General features: G+C 40.6%; 1 protein-coding gene across 2 annotated transcripts in view; it reads right to left on the bottom strand.

The window, feature by feature from the left end:
- Positions 1-21,083, bottom strand: part of TBC1D19 (TBC1 domain family member 19) — a 112,318-nt gene that overhangs the window by 40,171 nt on the left and 51,064 nt on the right. For both annotated transcript variants that reach the window (XM_084626596.1, XM_084626595.1), the window contains exon 11: positions 13,669-13,781. In XM_084626596.1, the coding sequence (XP_084482722.1) occupies positions 13,669-13,781 (113 nt within the window). The remainder of the gene's footprint in view (positions 1-13,668; positions 13,782-21,083) is intronic.

The raw sequence follows: 21,083 nt of genomic DNA on the forward strand, positions 1-21,083 counted from the left end.
GGATCCCCGACCTGGGGTATTCTATCTGCTACCCAAGATCCATAAACCTGGAAATCCTGGACGCCCCATCATCTCAGGCATTGACACCCTGACAGAAGGATTGTCTGGCTATGTAGACTCCCTCCTCAGGCCCTATGCTACCAGCACTCCCAGCCATCTTAGAGACACCACTGGCTTCCTGAGGAAACTACAATCCATTGGTGATCTTCCTGAAAACACCACCCTGGCCACTATGGATGTAGAAGCCCTCAACACCAACATTCCACACAAAGATGGACTACAAGCCATCAGGAACAGTTTCCCCAATAATGTCACGGCAAACGTGGTAGCTGAACTTTGTCCTCACCCATAACTATTTCACATTTGGGGACAATGTATACCTTCAAACCAGCGGCACTGCTATGGGTACCCACATGGCCCCACAGTATGCCAACATTTTTATGGCTGACGAAGAACAACGCTTCCTCAGCTGTCATCCCCTAATGCCCCTACTCGCGCTATACTGATGACATCTTCATCATCTGGACCCATGGAAAAAAAACAGTAGGTTTTCGATAAAGGGTGGTGTTTATGTGACCATCGCTTATTAGCACCGTAGTGTCCAGGAAGTGGATCTCTTGTGTGGACTAGTCCAGGCTGAGGTTGATGGTGGGATGGAAATTGTTGAAATCATGGTGGAATTCCTCAAGGGCTTCTTTTCCATGGGTCCAGATGATGAAGATGTCATCAATATAGCGCAAGTAGAGTAGGGGCTTTAGGGGACGAGAGCTGAGGAAGCGTTGTTCTAAGTCAGCCATAAAAATGTTGGCATACTGTGAGGCGGGTACCCATAGCACTGCCGCTGATTTGAAGGTATACATTGTCTCCAAATGTGAAATAGTTATGGGTGAGGACAAAGTCACAAAGTTCAGCCACCAGGTTTGCCGTGACATTATCGGGGATACTGTTCCTGATGGCTTGTAGTCCATCTTTGTAGTCCAGGGGTGTGTCTGTGTGGATTTGATCTTGTGCTTTTTCAGGGAGTTTCTTGAGCAAATTCTGTAGTTTCTTTTGGTAACCCTCAGTGGGATCAGAGGGTAATGGCTTGTAGAAAGTGGTGTTGGAGAGCTGCCGAGCAACCTCTTGTTCATATTCCAACCTATTCATGATGACAACAGCACCTCCTTTGTCAGCCTTTTTGATTATGATGTCAGAGTTGTTTCTGAGGCTGTGGATGGCATTGTGTTCTGCATGGCTGAGGTTGTGGGGCAAGTGATGCTGCTTTTCCACAATTTCAGCCCATGCACGTTGGCGGAAGCACTCTATGTAGAAGTCCAGTCTGCTGTCTCGGCCTTCAGGAGGAGTCCACCTAGAATCCCTCTTTTGGTAGTGTTGGTAGGAAGGTCTCTGTGGATTAGTATGTTGTTCAGAGGAGTGTTGGAAATATTCCTTGAGTCAGAGACGTCGAAAATAGGATTCTAGGTCACCACAGAACTGTATCATGTTCGTGGGGGTGGAGGGGCAGAAGGAGAGGCCCCAAGATAGCCCAGCAGAAGAAGCTGTCCTAAGAGTATAGTTGGATAGATTAACAATATTGCTGGGTGGGTTGAGGGAACCATTTCTGTGGCCCCTTGTGGCATGTAGTAGTTTATAAAGTTTAGTGTCCTTTTTCTTTTGTAGAGATGTAGTATCTTAGAAGGGCCACTGCCCACTTATTTTATTTATTTTTTCTTTTCAGTTGTGCCACTCAGGGACACATTCAGCTGGGCCAGATGTCAGGAGGAAGGGGTTAGCTGCAAAGCAACCATTATTTGAGCTACACTATGTTGTTTTGGGCATTCTCTAATATTAGTTCCATCCCACTCTCCCTCTTTCAGGTTTAACCTACAAAGAAGGGGAGGAGGAAGAGATGACATTAGGGATTGCTCCACAAAAAATAACACAGCAGGACTTCAAAGCTGGTTGCTCAGCAACTGAACTTGCTCCAGCAACATATACCACAGCTATGGGCGAACACAGACAACAGTGACATACTTAGATAATGACCTCTGAAGAAAAAAAAAAAAGTAGACCATCAGCAGCTTTTCTAAAGGAGTTCCTTATTAGACTCCAGTCTCATTCCTAGGCTGCCTTCATACCAGTTTCGTCTTCATCAGAAGTGATAGAGCACTGCCTAGTCAGTTTGCAGTGAAGAGGAGCTAGGGGAGGAGAATCAGAAACAACAAAAATTGCAATAAACCCTGCAAGGTCACTGTCATGGTTACACGGACAGCTGCACCTCTGTTCCCTTTTTGTCTCTCAAGTGCACACCGCTCAAGTGTGAGGCCTTGTGCCTTTACCTCTACTGGGGTGGAATTCCTCAATCCTCCCACTCTTAGACTGGGCTGTCGGCTACAGCAGCCTGCATATCAACAGTGCCTACCCAGCAGGTCAACCCGAGTTTGGTACCTGTGGTTCTTCCCTTTGGGAGTCTGTGACCAGTGGTGTATATGTTGCTTATGCTAACAATAGAGCAAAACACAAGAGAAAAAGGATTTTGTAACAACAGCCTACAAGCACATCTATCTTACCTAAAGTCCTATCATCCCAGGGATAAGCTAGACAGGCCTAACTTCTTCAGACATTTCTAGGAAGCATGTGTGCGTCATTCTTGTTCCCCTGAATAACAATTTGATTAGCCATATGAGAGACAGCCCCTTCTAATACAGCCAGAGCTGCTTTGTTCGTGTCAGTTCCCAGGCTTTGGCCCTGTTTGTCAAAACTAATTCTGTAAGATGGCTCAAGACAGGAGGTGGAATCTTCAAAGTTAACACTTCTTCGGCATTGTCTCTTAATAACCCTTAAGTTATAAACAAGGGGTGGCTTATTTTGAGCTATTGTTTCACTTCCTGCTTGTTTTTATTACAAGCCCTCTATTAAACTAAACCAAAATATGTATACGCTAAACATCCCAAAAACCACCTCACATACAGTATTAATAAATTATTACAGAGCAGCTCCACTCCTGTCACAATCACCATACTTTATCAGGCAGGATCAATGTAGATGGACTGCGTTCCTTGACTGGCCAATGAGGACCATCAACATCTCATATACACAGGCTCAGAATCATGCACACTTCACATGTGGTTTCTTGATCTGTGTGAATGAGTGTGGTTTTACCATGTTGAACAGGTACACATTCTTCATTATTTTATTGCATGGTACTCACAAATGTGCTTCGCAGAAAACACTAAAAGACAGGTCTCTTGTCACAAAGAGTTTACACTCCAGATTACTTTATGGCATTGCATCTCTTATGAAACTGTGGAGTATTTTTGTCAGGCAGGTGAAAAGGAAAACTTCAACAATGGTACACACTGTCTGAAGAATGCAGCTTGTGAAAGCTTAAGGTGAGGCAATCCTAGTATGAGCCCACATCTTTTAAATTTGCTACCACCAAAAATATTCTTAAATGTAAAAGAGTTGCAAGATGCGTTGATCTGTTAACCATGGCTTTTTCAGGAGACTTTACAAATTGGCCATAGAATTCTCTAGCTAAAAAGTAAGGCAGCAGGAGAACATGGTATTCTGCTCCTTTACAGGGAACGTTAATGACTCAACTTTAGCCATGCAAGGTATGTCCAGCTACTACCGTAATGGGTGTTCTATAAATCTATGTAATAAAATCATAATCAAGCATTTAGGGAACTAAGGAAACAGATATTATTAAGGGCCTAATTATTTAAAAGAAATATGGTGTGCAGCAGTGGGCTACCATAATTTTTTTCTGCTTTGTGCAGAGTGGGGAGAGAGAGAGGCTGTGACCTAGTATTCTTTCACTATAAAGAACAAGCTGCAAGAGAGCAGTCCTAGGGGATATATGAGGTCAAAGAACCAGCAAAACATTGCTGAAAGGCAACAATCACTTTTTCCATAACTAAGCACATCACTTAGCTCTTCAGAAAAAATTATGCAGAAACATAGCATTAAGTAAAGTCTTCACAAACAAGTTTAAAATGAAATCTAGGTGAAAGCAAACTCGAGCCAAGCGAAACTTTTAGAGGCAATTTTAGAGCCAAAAATGGAGCTTATGTGGAACATGTCAAGAAGACAGATGCCATAGTTGGAAGAATACAATTAATGATTTGGCATTCAAATGTCATGACAGCTAGCAACATTCTGCAGGTGGTCATTGTAGCTATTTCTGTGTAACATACAAATAAGGAAAAAGAATAGGATGTACAATATGATTCTCTTAACATGTTCTTTTTTAAAAAAATTGTATATGAAATTTAATAATTTGTAAAATATAAATATTATGGTCCCTGTGTATGGTGCTTCAAGGAATGTTGTCAGTTTTTTCCATTTTATAATTTTAAGAAGATAATGTACTACATATATTAATCCACAAAGGATGGCCAGACATTTAAACAAAATGAAAACCAATCAAAAGCAATAAAAGAGAAACATATGGCCACAGATTATTTACTGAACAAGAATGAGATGATTTAGAACATATAAATAGTCCAGTTGTAAAATATACAGAGACCAAGTAATATCCAATTAGGAAAAGAGAAGTAAAAACAACTATTCAGACACTGGGGGTTGGAATTATATTTAAACATAGACTTCTGGAAAAGGTTATCCTTTGCTACAATGCATGCAGAGCACATTTTCAACTCATAATCAAAACCAAATTTTCTTCTGAACACAATCACACTTTAGGGTCACAAGTGGCTCCAGCCCACAGGTTAGACACCACTTATCTAGTATTGACTTTATATAGTCTTGTTTTATCCAACTGGCATGTTTTTCCCCCACATCTGTTTGGGTGTTTTGTTCCAATTATTTGTATTAAAATATTATAAAACTATAGCTTTTAAGTAATAACTTAAAATAATTTTTCTATTTAACTTCATAGTCAGAACAATTTTACATTAAGCCCCTTTGCTGTACTCTTATAATTTCATTCACCCATATAATAAAATGATAAGATGGTGCAAAGAAACAGTTTACTAAAAAGGATAGATATTCTTTATGCAAGAGAAAAAAAGAGCTTCATAATTTACACCCTAATTTAACAGACATCATGAGTTTTTTATGACTGTTTTGAGTTTTAAGCTTTGTTTATGGCATTATATTGCATCATGATTAGAATGTTAATGGTTTACTTTTAATTAAAATATTTATTAGCTTCCTATCTCTGGACTTGAAGGGCAGTTTGTATTATTTAATTAAGCACAGCAAACTGCAGTTTTGTATAAATTACAATTTAGAAAAGACACTAAGAAACCTTCATGGTAGCTGAACAGTCTACGCTTCAGAAAGCTGTAAAAATAAAATAATCTAAATGGAAGTTTCACTTAAACTAATGAGCTATTCCTTAATCTTAAGCATAACAAATATATTTAATACAATTTTGTAATGTTTCTGTTTTTGTTTGTTTAAATGTGAAGAAAATCAGTAATGCCAGTTTAAAAAAAATCACAGCCTTCTGTGATAATTTTAGAAAGCATCCTCCTTTCCAGAATATAATTAATTTTAATCAGGATTCAGACATAGTATACAGAAAAGGAAGATTTTAAACATCCTTTGAGAAAAGAAACAGATATTCTAATGAAAAATTGTATTAGACATTATCTGGTCCAGAACCAGGCACGCTCACTATTAAAACACTGGAGATTAAATTAAAAATCAACACTATGGGTTTTTAAAACAATTACATTAAAACAAAATTAGATCTAAATTAAGAAACAAAGCATAGTTCCAGCCTGCTCAGTGTGAAGCAAAATCATGTAAAATTGTTATTTTACCCAATTAGCTTTTCTGTAGCACTTTCCATTAAAGGATCTACAAGAACGTTACAAACATTAGATAACTTAATTTTCAACCTAGACAATTTACACATTTTGGCCTTAATGCTACAACCACAAGAATGTCACTAATACTGATGAAGAAAAGGAGTACTTGTGGCACCTTAGAGACTAACCAATTTATTTGAGCATGAGCTTTCGTGAGCTACAGCTCACTTCATCGGATGCATACCGTGGAAACTGCAGCAGACTTTATATATACACAGAGAATATGAAACAATACCTCCTCCCACCCCACTGTCCTGCTGGTGTGCAGCTTTCACCCTGACCACACCACACGATCCATCGTCTACAGCCAAGCTCTGCGATACAACCGCATTTGCTCCAACCCCTCAGACAGAGACAAACACCTACAAGATCTCTGTCAAGCTTTCTTACAACTACAATACCCACCTGCAGAAGTAAAGAAACAGATTGATAGAGCCAGAAGAGTTCCCAGAAGTTACCTACTACAGGACAGGCCTAACAAAGAAAATAACAGAACGCCACTAGCCGTCACCTTCAGCCCCCAACTAAAACCCCTCCAACGCATTATTAAGGATCTACAACCTATCCTAAAGGATGACCCAACACTCTCACAAATCTTGGGAGACAGGCCAGTCCTTGCCTACAGACAGCCCCGCAACCTGAAGCAAATACTCACCAACAACCACATACCACACAACAGAACCACTAACCCAGGAACTTATCCTTGCAACAAAGCCCGTTGCCAATTGTGCCCACATATCTATTCAGGGGACACCATCACGGGGCCTAATAACATCAGCCACACTATCAGAGGCTCGTTCACCTGCACATCCACCAATGTGATATATGCCATCATGTGCCAGCAATGCCCCTCTGCCATGTACATTGGTCAAACTGGACAGTCTCTACGTAAAAGAATAAATGGACACAAATCAGATGTCAAGAATTATAACATTCATAAACCAGTCGGAGAACACTTCAATCTCTCTGGTCACGCAATCACAGACATGAAGGTCGCTATCTTAAAACAAAAAAACTTCAAATCCAGACTCCAGCGAGAAACTGCTGAATTGGAATGCAATTGCAAATTGGATACTATTAATTTAGGCTTAAATAGAGACTGGGAGTGGCTAAGTCATTATGCAAAGTAGCCTATTTCCTCTTGTTTTTTCCTACCCCCCCCCCCAGATGTTCTGGTTTAACTTGGATTTAAACTTGGAGAGTGGTCAGTTTGGATGAGCTATTACCAGCAGGAGAGTGAGTTTGTGTGTGTATGGGGGTGGGGGGATGTGAGAAAACCTGGATTTGTGCTGGAAATGGCCCACCTTGATTGTCATGCACATTGTAGGGAGAATGGTCACTTTGGATGAGCTATTACCAGCAGGATAGTGAGTTTGTGTGTGTGGTTTTTGGGAGGGGGGTGAGGGGGTGAGAGAACCTGGATTTGTGCAGGAAATGGCCCAACTTGATTATCATGCACATTGTGTAAAGAGTTGTCACTTTGGATGGGCTATCACCAGCAGGAGAGTGAATTTGTGTGGGGGGGGTGAAGGGTGAGAAAACCTGGATTTGTGCTGGAAATGGCCCAACTTGATGATCACTTTAGATAAGCTATTACCAGCAGGACAGTGGGGTGGGAGGAGGTATTGTTTCATATTCTCTGTGTATATATAAAGTCTGCTGCAGTTTCCACGGTATGCATCCGATGAAGTGAGCTGTAGCTCACGAAAGCTCATGCTCAAATAAATTGGTTAGTCTCTAAGGTGCCACAAGTACTCCTTTTCTTTTTGCGAATACAGACTAACACGGCTGTTACTCTGAAACTAATACTGATGATTACTTAATTTTTAAGAGCTCATATAAATAGCTTGAGAAATCTCTGTTAAAGTGAAACACAAAGGAGATAGAATAGGAAGACAGACCATATTTCACGAAAGATAAATATTTTAACAAATGAATTATCTACTATAAAGATCATAGTACTGACTGCCTCTTTCCATTAAAAAACCCACAGGCTTGGGGGACAAGGTGGGAGAGAGAGAAGGATAGGAGAAAAATCTCTGCAAGCCTTCTTCTGTGGAACGTACTCCCAATTCTTCCTTGTGTAAAAAAGGCCACATTTATCAAACATGAGAATTCCTTTCCTTGTGTCCACAGGTATCATATCTAGACGAAGTTTAAGGGGAAGGTTTTTAGCAGTTTTCTAGTACAAAATTAGTTATTCTAAACACTTTGCTGTAACAAAGAATTTTCCACCAAACAAAGTTATAAAAGACATCCCGATGAAGTGAGCTGTAGCTCACGAAAGCTTATGCTCAAATAAATTTGTTAGTCTCTAAGGTGCCACAAGTACTCCTGTTCTTTTTGCTGATACAGACTAACACGGCTGCTACTCTGAAACCTGACTCATTGAAGTATTTCAACTATTAGTGTTTGCAATCAACTATATATTTTATATTTTTCCTCCTGTGCCAGAATGATCCTGTCCACTCTAGGAGTGGTATTTCTGATTTCTCATTGATCATGAATTCTCCATTCTGCAATGGTGAACTGCAAAATAAAGTCAGTGAGTTCTTTTGGTATCACTTGCATGCTTTTCTGTTACTAGCTGTAATGTGGTTGGAGCTCAAATTTCCCTATGCCTCTCAGCAGGAAGAACATCTCTGCTCTAGGCTGTGATGTTGCAGGCCAGCTCTTTGCCAATTTATTCCCTTGACTTCTCGCAGTGCACTAGGTCATGTACTTTTCACCTGCAATACTTGTTAGATTCCTTATTCCCAAAATTTTAAGTGCCTGGCAAGATCTTACATAGTTCCTTCTCTTCGCTTACTGATCTCTCTGTTTCCCCATGTAGGGTATGTCTATACTGCAGTTGAACACCTGTGGCTGGCCCATGTCAGCTGACTCAGGCTAGCAGGACTCGGGCTATGGAGCTATTTAACTGTAGTGTAGATGTTTGGGTTTGGGCTGTAGTCCAGGCTCTGGGATCCTCCCCCCTCGTGGGGACCAGCTGCGGGTGTTTAATTGCAGCATAGACATACCCTTAAAGCTAGTCAACACTACAATGGTATTTCCAGTACAGCTATCTTGGCAAAGCCCCATAGAGGAACTGCAGAATATACCAGAAAAAAAAAAAAAGAGTTCTGTTGATGTTCTAGTTAAACCAACTTCCCAAGCTCTTTGGCCAGTATACTTTGTCTGTGGTGCTCATCACTATAGTATATGAAAAAACAGTATTTGCTCATTTTTTGCAAATTAGGAACATAAGAACGGCCAGACTGGGTCAGACCAAAGGTCCATCTAGCCAGTATCCCGTCTTCCGACAGTGGCCAATGCCAGGTGCCTCAGAGGGAGCGAACAGGTAATCATCAAGTGGTCCATCCCCTGTCGCTCATTCCCAGCTTCTGGCAAGCAGAGGCTAGGGACACCATTCCTGCCCATCCTGGCTAATAGCCATTGATGGTCCTATCCTCCATTAATTTATCTAGTTCTTTTCTGAATTAAATTAAAGACTGCATCACAATGCATACACATAAGGGAGCCAAATTAAGCTTGCACAGGCAACATTATTTCTGGCATTTCCCAACTTTTGAGAACTTGACTTTACAACCTGAAGAATGTTCTTTTTAGCATAGAGTTTGTGTGAGTGCAGTTTTTGAAGTTTTTAAAAAAAGCAAACTAAAACCGCAGAAATTCCATCATGTGACATCATACTGACACCCACCTGACTCATCAGTGGGATCAGAAGCTTTGCCCCCTTAATAACATTCTTTTAACAGTTTTTTCTGTGTGTGTGTGTGTGTGTGTGTGTGTGTGTGTGTGTGTGTAATTTCCTGTACAACTCAACATAAAAGACTAATAAGCAATTCATTTCCAGACAGTGTACTTATATATTCCTAAATAATTCTGCAGCATAGAGCTAACAGTTTATTACTCAACACCATCACGTAAGCACACTGCTTGTATCTTTGCGTATGATACTGTAGATTGGTTTTTTTACCTGAGCTTTATTTAAACACAATCTCTCAAACTACCATATCTTTATGCTCTCACACACACCAGCCAACTCCGCCTTTCAACTTCTAACAAAGGAAATTTACTGACCTATATTAGATTTATAGACGTATACAGTCTGTTGTAAATCTGCAAGTCTAGAAAAGTGTAAATGCCAAATGACACGCATTAGAGAGGAAAAACTATTGCAAACATATAATTCAGTAATGAACAAGCAGAGAATGAGAAAGTAGTGCTGGATAAACCATTAAAGCATATACAAAATCAGTTACTTGGAAAAGTGCATAGTTTTACTAAACACCTTATTTCACCTTTGCACAATATATGCCAATGAGCAGCCACATAAATACTTTTTTACAGTAATAAAATGTCAGGGTAAAAAGAGTCTTGGATTACCATAGGTCAAGAAATGATTAAGTCTGTGTTTATGAAAGATGACATATGATTAGTATTTCAGTTTATGGATATGCACATCATAACATGGTGCTGTTTTAAACCCACTAGTGAGTGTGTGTTCTATGTCACCCTTTATGACCAACCACAGATATGGGTCTGTTAAAACTCTCTGTTTGAGAGTCTAGCTCTTAAAGCTCAAACTGTATACATTCATGCTTTCAGCTGTGAAGGTCTCTCATTCAATCCTTGGTACACTAGTCAAGATGGCAGCCATCAAACTAGGATACAAAAATGCTTATTATATACACAACAAGAAAAAAATAAACGTCCAGAAAGCTACTTGATCATAAAAGTAGTAGTTTTCAGGTTAGTGTACTAGAAAAATCATGATCTGGAATGCACACTATTTAGCACCACAAGTAGTAAGATTAAGACTAAAGTAATCTGTTTTGTTCATTGATTTGATCATTTCAGTCCCATCTCTTAATACCTCCAACTGGCTCACCATCCATTACTGCATCAAATTTAAGCTTCTTGTCTACACCTTTAAAGCTCTGCATAACTTTATCCTGCCTACTTATCCTCCTTTCTCAAGATTCTTAACATCCTCTTCCTAACCCTCAGCACCCACAGCTCCACCAGCATTGCCATCCACATTCAGCCATTTGTTAGCTTCTTGCATAATCATCACAGTGCCTTCTTCCACTCAGCACCATATGCATGCATGGTATTACCTCCATTAGCTCATCCACAAGGCTCCAACCCTCTCTACTTTTAAGTGCCTCTTGAAGACCAACTTCAATTGCACGTTTCAGAGTAGCAGCCGTGTTAGTTTGTATCCGCAAAAAGAAAAAGGAGTACTTGTGGCACCTTAGAGACTGGTGAATCAAATTATCTTGTATATCCATTGCCTATTCTTTCCTTTCCCCTATACTAATTTATCTACTAATTTTTCTATCAATAGCTTTTGAGTGCCTAAGAACAAGGGGCACTGCTTCCAGAATCCACCTTTCCTCTGTGAATGCTACATAAAGAGAAATTAATAATCAAACAAACTATGCCAATTTTTTTAGAAAAATACTAGCATGGCTTTAAAAAGTTATAAGCACTGAGATACTGGTTATTTTATTCAAAGAGAAACATTTGAGAATTTTTCTAACTGGGTTGGAACTTTTTTCTAAGCAGTCAGTTTTCAAAAAGTGTGTCATGTCATACCTGAATTAAAAAAATATGGAATATCTTACTATTCCTTTTTTTCTTAATAAATGCTTTCCCCTTAATTTATCAAAATAGAAGATTTGATCTTTAATTCAGTTATTTTACTTTGCATACTAAGACAAACATACCTTTAATATATGAAGTGCTCAAGAGAATGTAGACAGATGTGCAATGAAAACAACAAAATGAATTTCATATTTCTAATCTGGTTACTGTCAAAGAGAGAAACCTCAGACTTCAGCTGTCAGAATAATTTAGAAGAACTCACATCTAGCATTAAGCATCACAAATATGTTGTATAATATTTTCATTATTACTTTAGCAGGGCTTTTTTATCTAAAGGGAATTTAATCTGTTATTCACTGTAAACAAATGCCTAGACTGTTTCTTCATGAAGGTCTGAACTAAGTGTTTTTATCACTAGACGAAACATCTGTAGTTGGATTTTAAAAAGTCCATTTGTTGACTGTTTTTCTTAGCACTAACGTTTAAGGTTTGCTGCCAATGTAAAACTTACAGTTCCTGAAAATATAAAAAGGTGTACATTTCATTAACAATGGCTAAGATCTCATAAACGAAGTAACTTTCTAATTGTCAGTTATCACTGTCCCTCAATTACAGCCATATGACTGCATATCTTCAAAGATACAAAAGTGCAATATTATATCATTAGCAATTGTGAATGCCACCATTGGTATGCATGGTTCCTGTCCAAGTGAGTTTACAATATAAAGCTCCAATTCTGCAAAGACTTACACATAAAGTTAAGAACATGTGAATAACCCTATTGACTTCAATGGGACTAGTCATGCTGCATAAAGCTAAGAATGTGCCTAAGTATTTCCTAGTATCAGGGCCGACATTAAATAAGAAATACAGGATGCTATGGCAAATAATGTTGGGCAAAGGGATGAGAGGACAGTACACACGTTGGTTCCTTAATTCATACATGTAAGGTATATGCATAAAATGTATATATTAATTTAGAATTACAGATACATAAATTAAAAAAAAAGATTGTGTCCTATTGTGTCTTACAAAGTGATTGGCACAAGATTAGAGTGTCCACACTACCACTCAAACTAGACCATTAATAAAGACATTTTGGTAATTCATAAATAAAATATAAATCTATATCAATTTACAGCTAAGGTCACAAAGCCCTAGCCTAAATTTTGTGATGTTTCTAAAGTGTTTGTCTACATTGTTGACTACTTAAAAACAAACATTCAAAATTCTTTTTGAACCTCAGCTCTGTATTTAAAACCTTAACTTTGCTTCACAGCTGCACTTTGCAAAACTCATGCAAGATACCTAAAACTATTCTCAAAAAGAAAAGGAGGACTTGTGGCACCTTAGAGACTAATACATTTATTTGAGCATAAGCTTTTGTGAGCTACAGCTCACTTCATCGGATGCATCAATGAAGTGAGCTGTAGCTCACGAAAGCTTATGCTCAAATAAATGTGTTAGTCTCTAAGGTGCCACAAGTACGCCTTTTCTTTTTGCTGATACAGACTAACACGGCTGCTACTCTGAAACCTAAAACTATTCTGAATTTCCTTCTCTCCTTATCAGCTAACTTCTCACCCCGTGTCTTTCATGAAGATTAAACACACATATTCCATGTCCCATCCTACTATTTTCAGCAGATTTCAACATCTTCACATTGGACACAGCCTATAAACAGAAACATTCTAATATCATTCACATGGATTAAACCAGATTACGGACTAGAACTTCCCAATTTCTATAATACACCACCCACTTTGTCTAAATAGACTGATTCACCACTATGCTTGGCTTAATACTTCTTCCACACCAACCACTATTTTATATAATGAATAAGGAGAATTAATTATATTATAGGTTTGGGTCTTAACCCACGCATACACTCATCAAGGCTGATTTATTTACTGCACAATACTTCTGACCTGATTGGTCACACAATGAGTTTTGGTGGAAGTGGGAATGATTGTATCCATGCATGTAGGCTTTCGTTTTCCAGGCACACTAAACACACACACACACACGATTTAAGTCTACAAATATAATTATTATAAAATGGCAAACTAACCGTACAAGTCTAAACATTTGAAAAATCCATATGGTAGTCTTCAAATGTTTACTTATGTGACAAAACAGATTAAAATTGGCAAAACATTACTAACAAACATACATATGCTTTTTCAATAGCCAGTTGTATTTTCATCTGATTTTAACCTGGTTTGCCCCTTACCTCAGGCTGATTAGAAATATTCAGAATGAGTGCCCATAATTCAGCTCGGAGTGCTGTTGGACACCCCTGACGGACATACTGTTGGGCTGCAGCACTATCTTGTTCTGTTAAAACTGCAAAATATGTAGATGCCATGAATTTACATAACATACATAATCATACATTTCCAGAAATTGTCATGTCATTTTTAAAAGTTTTAACTACACACACTTTTTTAAATACTGAAAGTATTCTTATCCATCCTCCCTGTGGAAGGAAAAGGCCTGGGTAGAGACTGTCGAATCGTGGAAGTCAACGAATGGCTATGCAGGTGGTGTTGGAGAGAAGGCTTTGGATTCTTTGACCATGGATGGTGTTCCAAGAAGGAGGAGTGCTAGGCAGAGATGGGCTTCACCTAACGAAGAGAGGGAAGAGCATCTTCGCAAGCAGGCTGGCTAACCTAGTGAGGAGGGCTTTAAACTACGTTCACCGGGGGAAGGAGACCAAAGCCCTGAGGTAAGTGGGATACCGGAAGGAAGCATGAGCAGGAGCACGTGAGAGGGGAGGGCTCCTGCCTCATACTGAGAAAGAGGGGCGATCAGCAGGTTATTTCAAGTGCCTATACACAAATGCACGAAGCCTGGGAAACAAGCAGGGAGAACTGGAAGTCCTGGCAAAGTAAAGGAATTATGATGTGATTGGAACAACAGAGACTTGGTGGGATAACTCACATGACTGGGGTACTGTCATGGATGGATATAAACTGTTCAGGAAGGACAGGCAGGGCAGAAAAGGTGGGGGAGTTGCACTGTATGTAAGAGAGCAGTATGACTGCTCAGAGCTCAAGTATGAAACTGCAGAAAAACCTGAGTGTCTCTGGATTAAGTTTAGAAGTGTGAGCAACAAGGGTGACTTCGTGGTAGGAGTCTACTAGAGACTCACCGGACCAGGGGGATGAGGTGGACGAGGCTTTCTTCCGGCAACTCGCAGAAGTTACTAGATCCGCACGCCCTGGTTCTCATGGGAGACTTCAATCACCCCTGATACCTGCTGAGAGAGCAATACAGCGGTGCACAGACAATCCAAGAAGTTTTTGGAAATTGTAGGGGACAATTTCCTGGTGCAAGTGCTGAAGGAACGAACTAGGGGCAGAGCTCTTCTTGACCTGCTGCTCACAAACCAGGAAGAATTAGTAGGGGAAGCAAAAGTGGATGGGAACCTGGGAGGCAGTGACCATGAGATGGTCAAGTTCAGGATCCTGACACAAGGAAAAAAGGAAAGAAGCAGAATATGGACCCTGGACTTCAGAAAAGCAGACTGTGACTCCCTCAGAAAACTGATGGGCAAGATCCCCTGGGAGAACAACATGAGGGGGAAAGGAGTCCAGGAGAGCTGGCTGTATTTTAAAGAATCCTTATTGAGGTTACAGGGACAAACCATCCCAATGTGTAGAAAGAATAGTAAATACGGCAGGCAACCAGCTTGGCTTAACAGTGAAATCCTTACTGATCTTAAATACAAAAAAGAAGCTTACAAGAAGTGAAAGATTGGACAAATAACCAGGGAGGAGTATAAAAATATTGCTCAGGCATGCAGGAGTGAAATCAGGAAGGCCAAATCACACCTGGAGTTGCAGCTAGCAAGAGTAACAAGAAGGGTTTTTTCAGGTATGTTAGCAACAAGAAGAAAGCCAAGGAAAGTGTGGGCCCCTTACTGAATGAGGGAGGCAACCTACTGACAGAGAAGGTGGAAAAAGCTAATGTACTCAATGCTTTTTTTGCCTCTGTCTTCATGAACAAGGTCAGCTCCCAGACTACTGCACTGGGCAGCACAGCATGGGGAGGAGGTGACCAGCCCTCTGTGGAGAAAGAAGTGGTTCGGGACTATTTAAAAAAGCTGGACGTGCACAAGTCCATGGGGCCGGATGAGTTGCATCCGAGAGTGCTAAAGGAGTTGGCGGATGTGATTGCAGAGCCATTGGCCATTATCTTTCAAAACTCATGGCAATCCAGGGAAGTCCCGGACGACTGGAAAAAGGATAATGTAGTGCCAATCTTTAAAAAAGGGAAGGAGGAGGATCCTGGGAACTACAGGCCAGTCAGCCTCACCTCAGTCCCTGGAAAAATCATGGAGCAAGTCCTCAAGGAATCAATTCTGAAGCACTTAGAGGAGAGGAAAGTGATCAGGAACAGTCAGCATGGATTGCCAAGGGCAAGTCATGCCTGACTAATCTAATTGCCTTCTATGATGAGATAGCTGGCTCTGTGGATGAAGAGAAAGCAGTGGACGTGTTGTTCCTTGACTTTAGCAAAGCTTTTGACACGGTCTCCCACAGTATTCTTGACAGCAAGTTAAAGAACTATGGGCTGGATAATGGACTATTAGGTGGATAGAAAGCTGGCTAGATTGTCGGGCTCAAAGGGTAGTGATCAATGGCTCCATGTCTAGTTGGAAGCCGGTATCAAGTGGAGTGCCCCAAGGGTCGGTCCTGGGGCCGGTTTTGTTCAATATCTTCATAAATGATCTGGAGGATGGTGTGGATTGCACCCTCAGCAAGTTTGCAGATGACACTAAACTGGGAGGAGAGGTAGATACGCTGGAGGGTAGGGACAGGATACAGAGGGACCTAGACAAATTGGAGGATTGGGCCAAAAGAAATCGGATGAGGTTCAGCAAGGATAAGTGCAGGACTCTGCACTTAGGACGGAAGAATCCAATGCACCGCTACAGACTAGGGACCAAATGGCTCGGCAGCAGTTCTGCAGAAAAGGACCTAGGGGTTACAGTGGACGAGAAGCTGGATATGAGTCAACAGTGGGCCCTTGTTGCCAAGAAGGCCAGTGGCATTTTGGGATGTATAAGTAGGGGCATAGCCAGCAGATCGAGGGACATAATCGTTCCCCTCTATTCGACATTGGTGAGGCCTCATCTGGAGTACTGTGTCCAGCTTTGGGCCCCACACTACAAGAAGGATGTGGAAAAATTGGAAAGAGTCCAGCGGAGGGCAACAAAAATGATTAGGGGACTGGAACACATGACTTATGAGGAGAGGCTGAGGGAACTGGGGATGTTTAGTCTACGGAAGAGAAGAATAAGGGGGGATTTGATAGCTGCTTTCAACTACCTGAAAGGGGGTTCCAAAGAGGATGGATCTAGACTGTTCTCAGTGGTAGCAGATGACAGAACAAGGAGTAATGGTCTCAAGTTGCAGTGGGGGAGATTTAGGTTGGATATTCGGAAAAACTTTTTCACTAGGAGGGTGGTGAAACACTGGAATGCGTTACCTAGGGAGGTGGTGGAATCTCCTTCCTTAGAAGTTTTTAAGGTCAAGCTTGACAAAGCCCTGGCTGGGATGATTTAATTGGGGATCGGTCCTGCTTTGAGCAGGGCGTTGGGCTAGATGACCTCCTGAGGTCCCTTCCAACCCTGATATTCTGTGAATCTATTCTATGATTCTATGGAGGAAAGACAAAGCACAACCCAGGTCAAGTCCCTGCATCAAACAAAGATTCTACCAGCTGAGCTTCTCAAGTCTTTATTTCCATCCACAAATATGTATTCTTTTATTGCGTACAAATATCAAAGGTACATTATATAAAATATGAAAATGTATTTCAACGAACATTTACAATCACTGTATTTAGTTTGACTCTGATATCCATTTATTTTACCTTACTTCTTTCCCCGGCTACTCATGAGCAATGGGCTGCTAATATTTGTTTGATGCTGTCTCTCTCAAAAAGGGATCATTGGGACATTTATTTTGAAAAATACACACAAAATCAGGAGGATTTTGTAAGCAGGACTGTGCTTCTTATTCTGAATTTACACATAGTTGATTCCTGGCCCCAAGGCTACAATGGGACCAGAATTTCACCCATGGGTTATTACCCATTTCCTTCTCTTCACATGTCTTACCTTGCATCTTACTGGGCAATATTCAGCAGCTCAACCAATGGAGGGCTTCCACGTGAAGGGTGGGAAGTATCCCTTTCTATTCCTAAGCCACAGTCAACAAGCTAATTAAGGAAGACCAATGCTGTGCATCTGAAAAACCTAACACACCTCTCTGAAAACTGTCCTCTGAATGTAGTTCTAATGCAAATAAAAGGACTAGCATTGTAGCCATTTGATTGGGACGGTGCTTCAGTTTAGGCATGATAGCTTTACCATCCAGGATAAGTAGGAGCCTGAAGGGCAGCATACACTCCCCTGATTTGCCCTAATGCAACAGTCAGCCAATGGGATGGTACCTCTAAAAGGAGGGTTCTCATTGGAAGGACAATTGATATTAGCAAGCAGAGCTAAACAGGGGTCTTTCTGCTCAACCTTGTACTGTACAGTCAATTCTTTGTTCTTCATGCTTCCCTTTAGTTTGACAGAAGTGATTACTGTATTGTTGTCAGTTTTTAGCAGAATGTGTAGCATTGCTGTTGGCAGACAAGCTTCAGGCTTTGCTGTGAATCTCAAAGCCTTCAGTTTGAACACATTAACGTGCACAACTTTGAACAGGTTATCAATTTTCCCACTCAGGCTTCCCAACTGTGACTGGAGTCAGTTGTTAGCTATTCTGCAATTTATAAGGGTAATCCCTACAGAAGGTATGTGCATAGTTGCACCTCCAGTGTAGGAATGTCTTTCATGGGAGTAGTGGGAACTAAAGAGCATTCACGTCAGATCATCAGGCTGAATGCCCTTTGGAAAGCATCACATGTCCTGGAAAGACATCAATAACCTCAAGAAGCAAATTAGCAGTCATGCTGATGAATGGTTTGGTTGCTACATTGCTTTTGCAAGGACTTCTCAACTTCACTATTAGGTCTCTGAGTAGATGACTAAATCGTAATATACTGTATTAGTAGGCCAAAGTGTGCCCACTTCTATGATAGAGTGAATATGCTTTTATGATTTATCACAGAAGACAAGTTGACTGCCTCTATCTTCTTTGTCCGGACCATTGAGCATAGACTTACATAAATACTACTGCTGAATTCTGCTACCAATATCACGACCAATTTGATAATAGTATGCAAAAATCATAGCTAAGCCAAAGAGTAGGGACTGGTACTGAAGTGGACCAGACCAAGACAAGCCTGACACATCTTGGTGGCTAGAAAAATCTGTAGGTGGGAAACTTTCTTAATGATTAATGCTAAAATATCTTCAATAGATTGTGACCAGGGTGGAACATACGAGTTTCACACTGTATCCTTTGTACAGATGAATAAATAAGATGCAATTCTGGGGGGAGTTTCTTAGAAAAGTAAAATCTTCTTGCTTTACTAACTTTTACTGACTCTGAAGTTCACGATAGGTATGTCACTATTCCCATACATCCTGTGTGATATGGTGGGAGAAATCAGGAAGAAGATTTGGATACTGAACTTAAAAGGATATGCCTCCTTTCCTCCTCTGACTGTGAAGAGACCCAGGGTGCTGGAATAGCCCAAGATGCTAACGGTCCCCACTGGAAACCTAGGCAACAGATCTGTACTTCATGAACTCTGCCTGGTTCACATCAATAGGTGAGGTGATGAGACAAGAGAAGAGAAAAGGATACAATTCAAAATCCTTGAATGAAGCTGAACAAGTCTGGTTCAGCTGCAGTCAGGAGTCAGAGACTCAGACCTACCAGACTTCTTTGCATTCGCTGGCTGGCCTGTTTCCTAATCTTCTTCAAAAACTCTTGCTTAGATAAAATATCTTGTTCAAGAAAAGGACACACACATCATGTGGCCAGTTGGTCCAAAGTGAACAAAGGGCCATCTGTTCCAGAATTGCTGGAAGCCTCTGTTTTAACAAATATTTTCTTGGCCTGTAGAGTTCTGTAATAGGTGGTGCACTCATGGCTTTGGGTTTTTTTGTTTTCCACCTTTTTTGGCTTCCTAAATGCTTAGATAGAAAAGGAAAAATAAAATACTGCCAAACTACATGCAAAAACTTGGGAAAAGAAGACAGCCTCAGCAGAGAACAGAACAATATACATGACTGAGGTATTTCCATCTTATCACTTTTTGCAGAGGCAAGAAACAACCTCACTAATAAATTGGGATGCGTTATGCTGGCTGTAGGAGAGAAAAAGCCTCAGCTCAATAGTGCAACTGACACGAAGGTAGGGACTATCTATCAGTGACAACCAAGTCATAGATGGTGACCAAAAGCCTGATCCAATGTCTACTGGAGTCCATAAAAAGACTCCCATTGAATTCAGTAAGGTTTGAATCTGTGCCCAAAACACATAGTGCACTGGTGGCAAACAAGCCTTTTTTCAAGAAGCCTACTTTAGTAAGTGAGAAAAAAATATAAAAACAGCAATACAGAACTTGACAAGTATAGGCTGCATATAAAGCAGATCTGCCTAATTTAATCTCTTCGCTAGAGGCACAAGCCTTCTTCAGTCCTGCATGTATACTCCAAGCTTTTCTGGCCAACTGCCATATGTTGTGGTGGTTTTTTAAATTGTGTTTATAATAAAGAAGGCGTCACCTCCCATGTAGCAGTCATCACAGTTGCTACAAGAAAGCAAGCAGGTCAGTGGCCCAGACTTTTCTTCACAGCTGATCAAGACTCTGTCTCATGGTTTCATGTCACTCTGTGCCATCCTGTAGAAACAAGGTGTAGAAGACGAAATGGGAAGTAGAGGCTGCTCTGAATGGTTAAGAAATAGGGAGCAGTGAATACATAGGAAAGATACAGGATTTACTTAGGAAGTCTGTTTTGCAGGGGCCAGGAATTCATTGAGGAAGTATAGGGAAAGGGGGGGGATGAGAGGGATTGTACCTCAGCTGATTACACAAAGCCAGAATGACTGGGTGAGGAAAAGAGAGACGAAGGACCTCAGAAAAAGAAAGAGAAGGGAGAGATTCTGCTGTCATCTTAGACCCAGCAGCAGAAGAGGGAAGTGGACATGCTTCCTGAAAATGCTATAGGGGTGCATCAGACTTGCTGTCTGCCCCTTTGAAGATGCTGGCTGGAGGAAATAATAATGAGCAGTTATTGTCTACCCCTAAAGATGTGGAAAGTAAAGACACTGAGTGTTTCTTCTCTAGCAAGGTTTGAGCTAATGAAGGACTTTTTTAATCCGTTTTAAAATTAAGGATAACTTCTCATCCTACAGATACAAGGAGGAGATATAACTAACGCAGAAAGGAGTACATGTGTGGAAAAATGAGTGAAAATCATCCATAATGGCTTAGAGTTGCAGTAGTTATGAGGTTCTGCAATTATGAATAACCATCAAAAGGAATTAGGGTTATATTCTCATCTGATGCATGAGCATAAATCCCATTAACACTAATGAGAATTGTGTGCGCACAGATGGAAAAACAAGCTCTTTTGATTTTAAAATGAAATTCAGAAGTTGCATGGGTTAAGCTATTGCCATAAAGGTGTGTGTCTATGCTTGCTATTTTGCTTTTAGCGAACCAGCTGTAGAG

Source organism: Lepidochelys olivacea (genome assembly GCF_965140295.1).
Source record: "Lepidochelys olivacea isolate rLepOli2 genome assembly, chromosome: 4".
In the NCBI taxonomy this organism is placed as follows: Eukaryota; Metazoa; Chordata; order Testudines; family Cheloniidae; genus Lepidochelys; species Lepidochelys olivacea.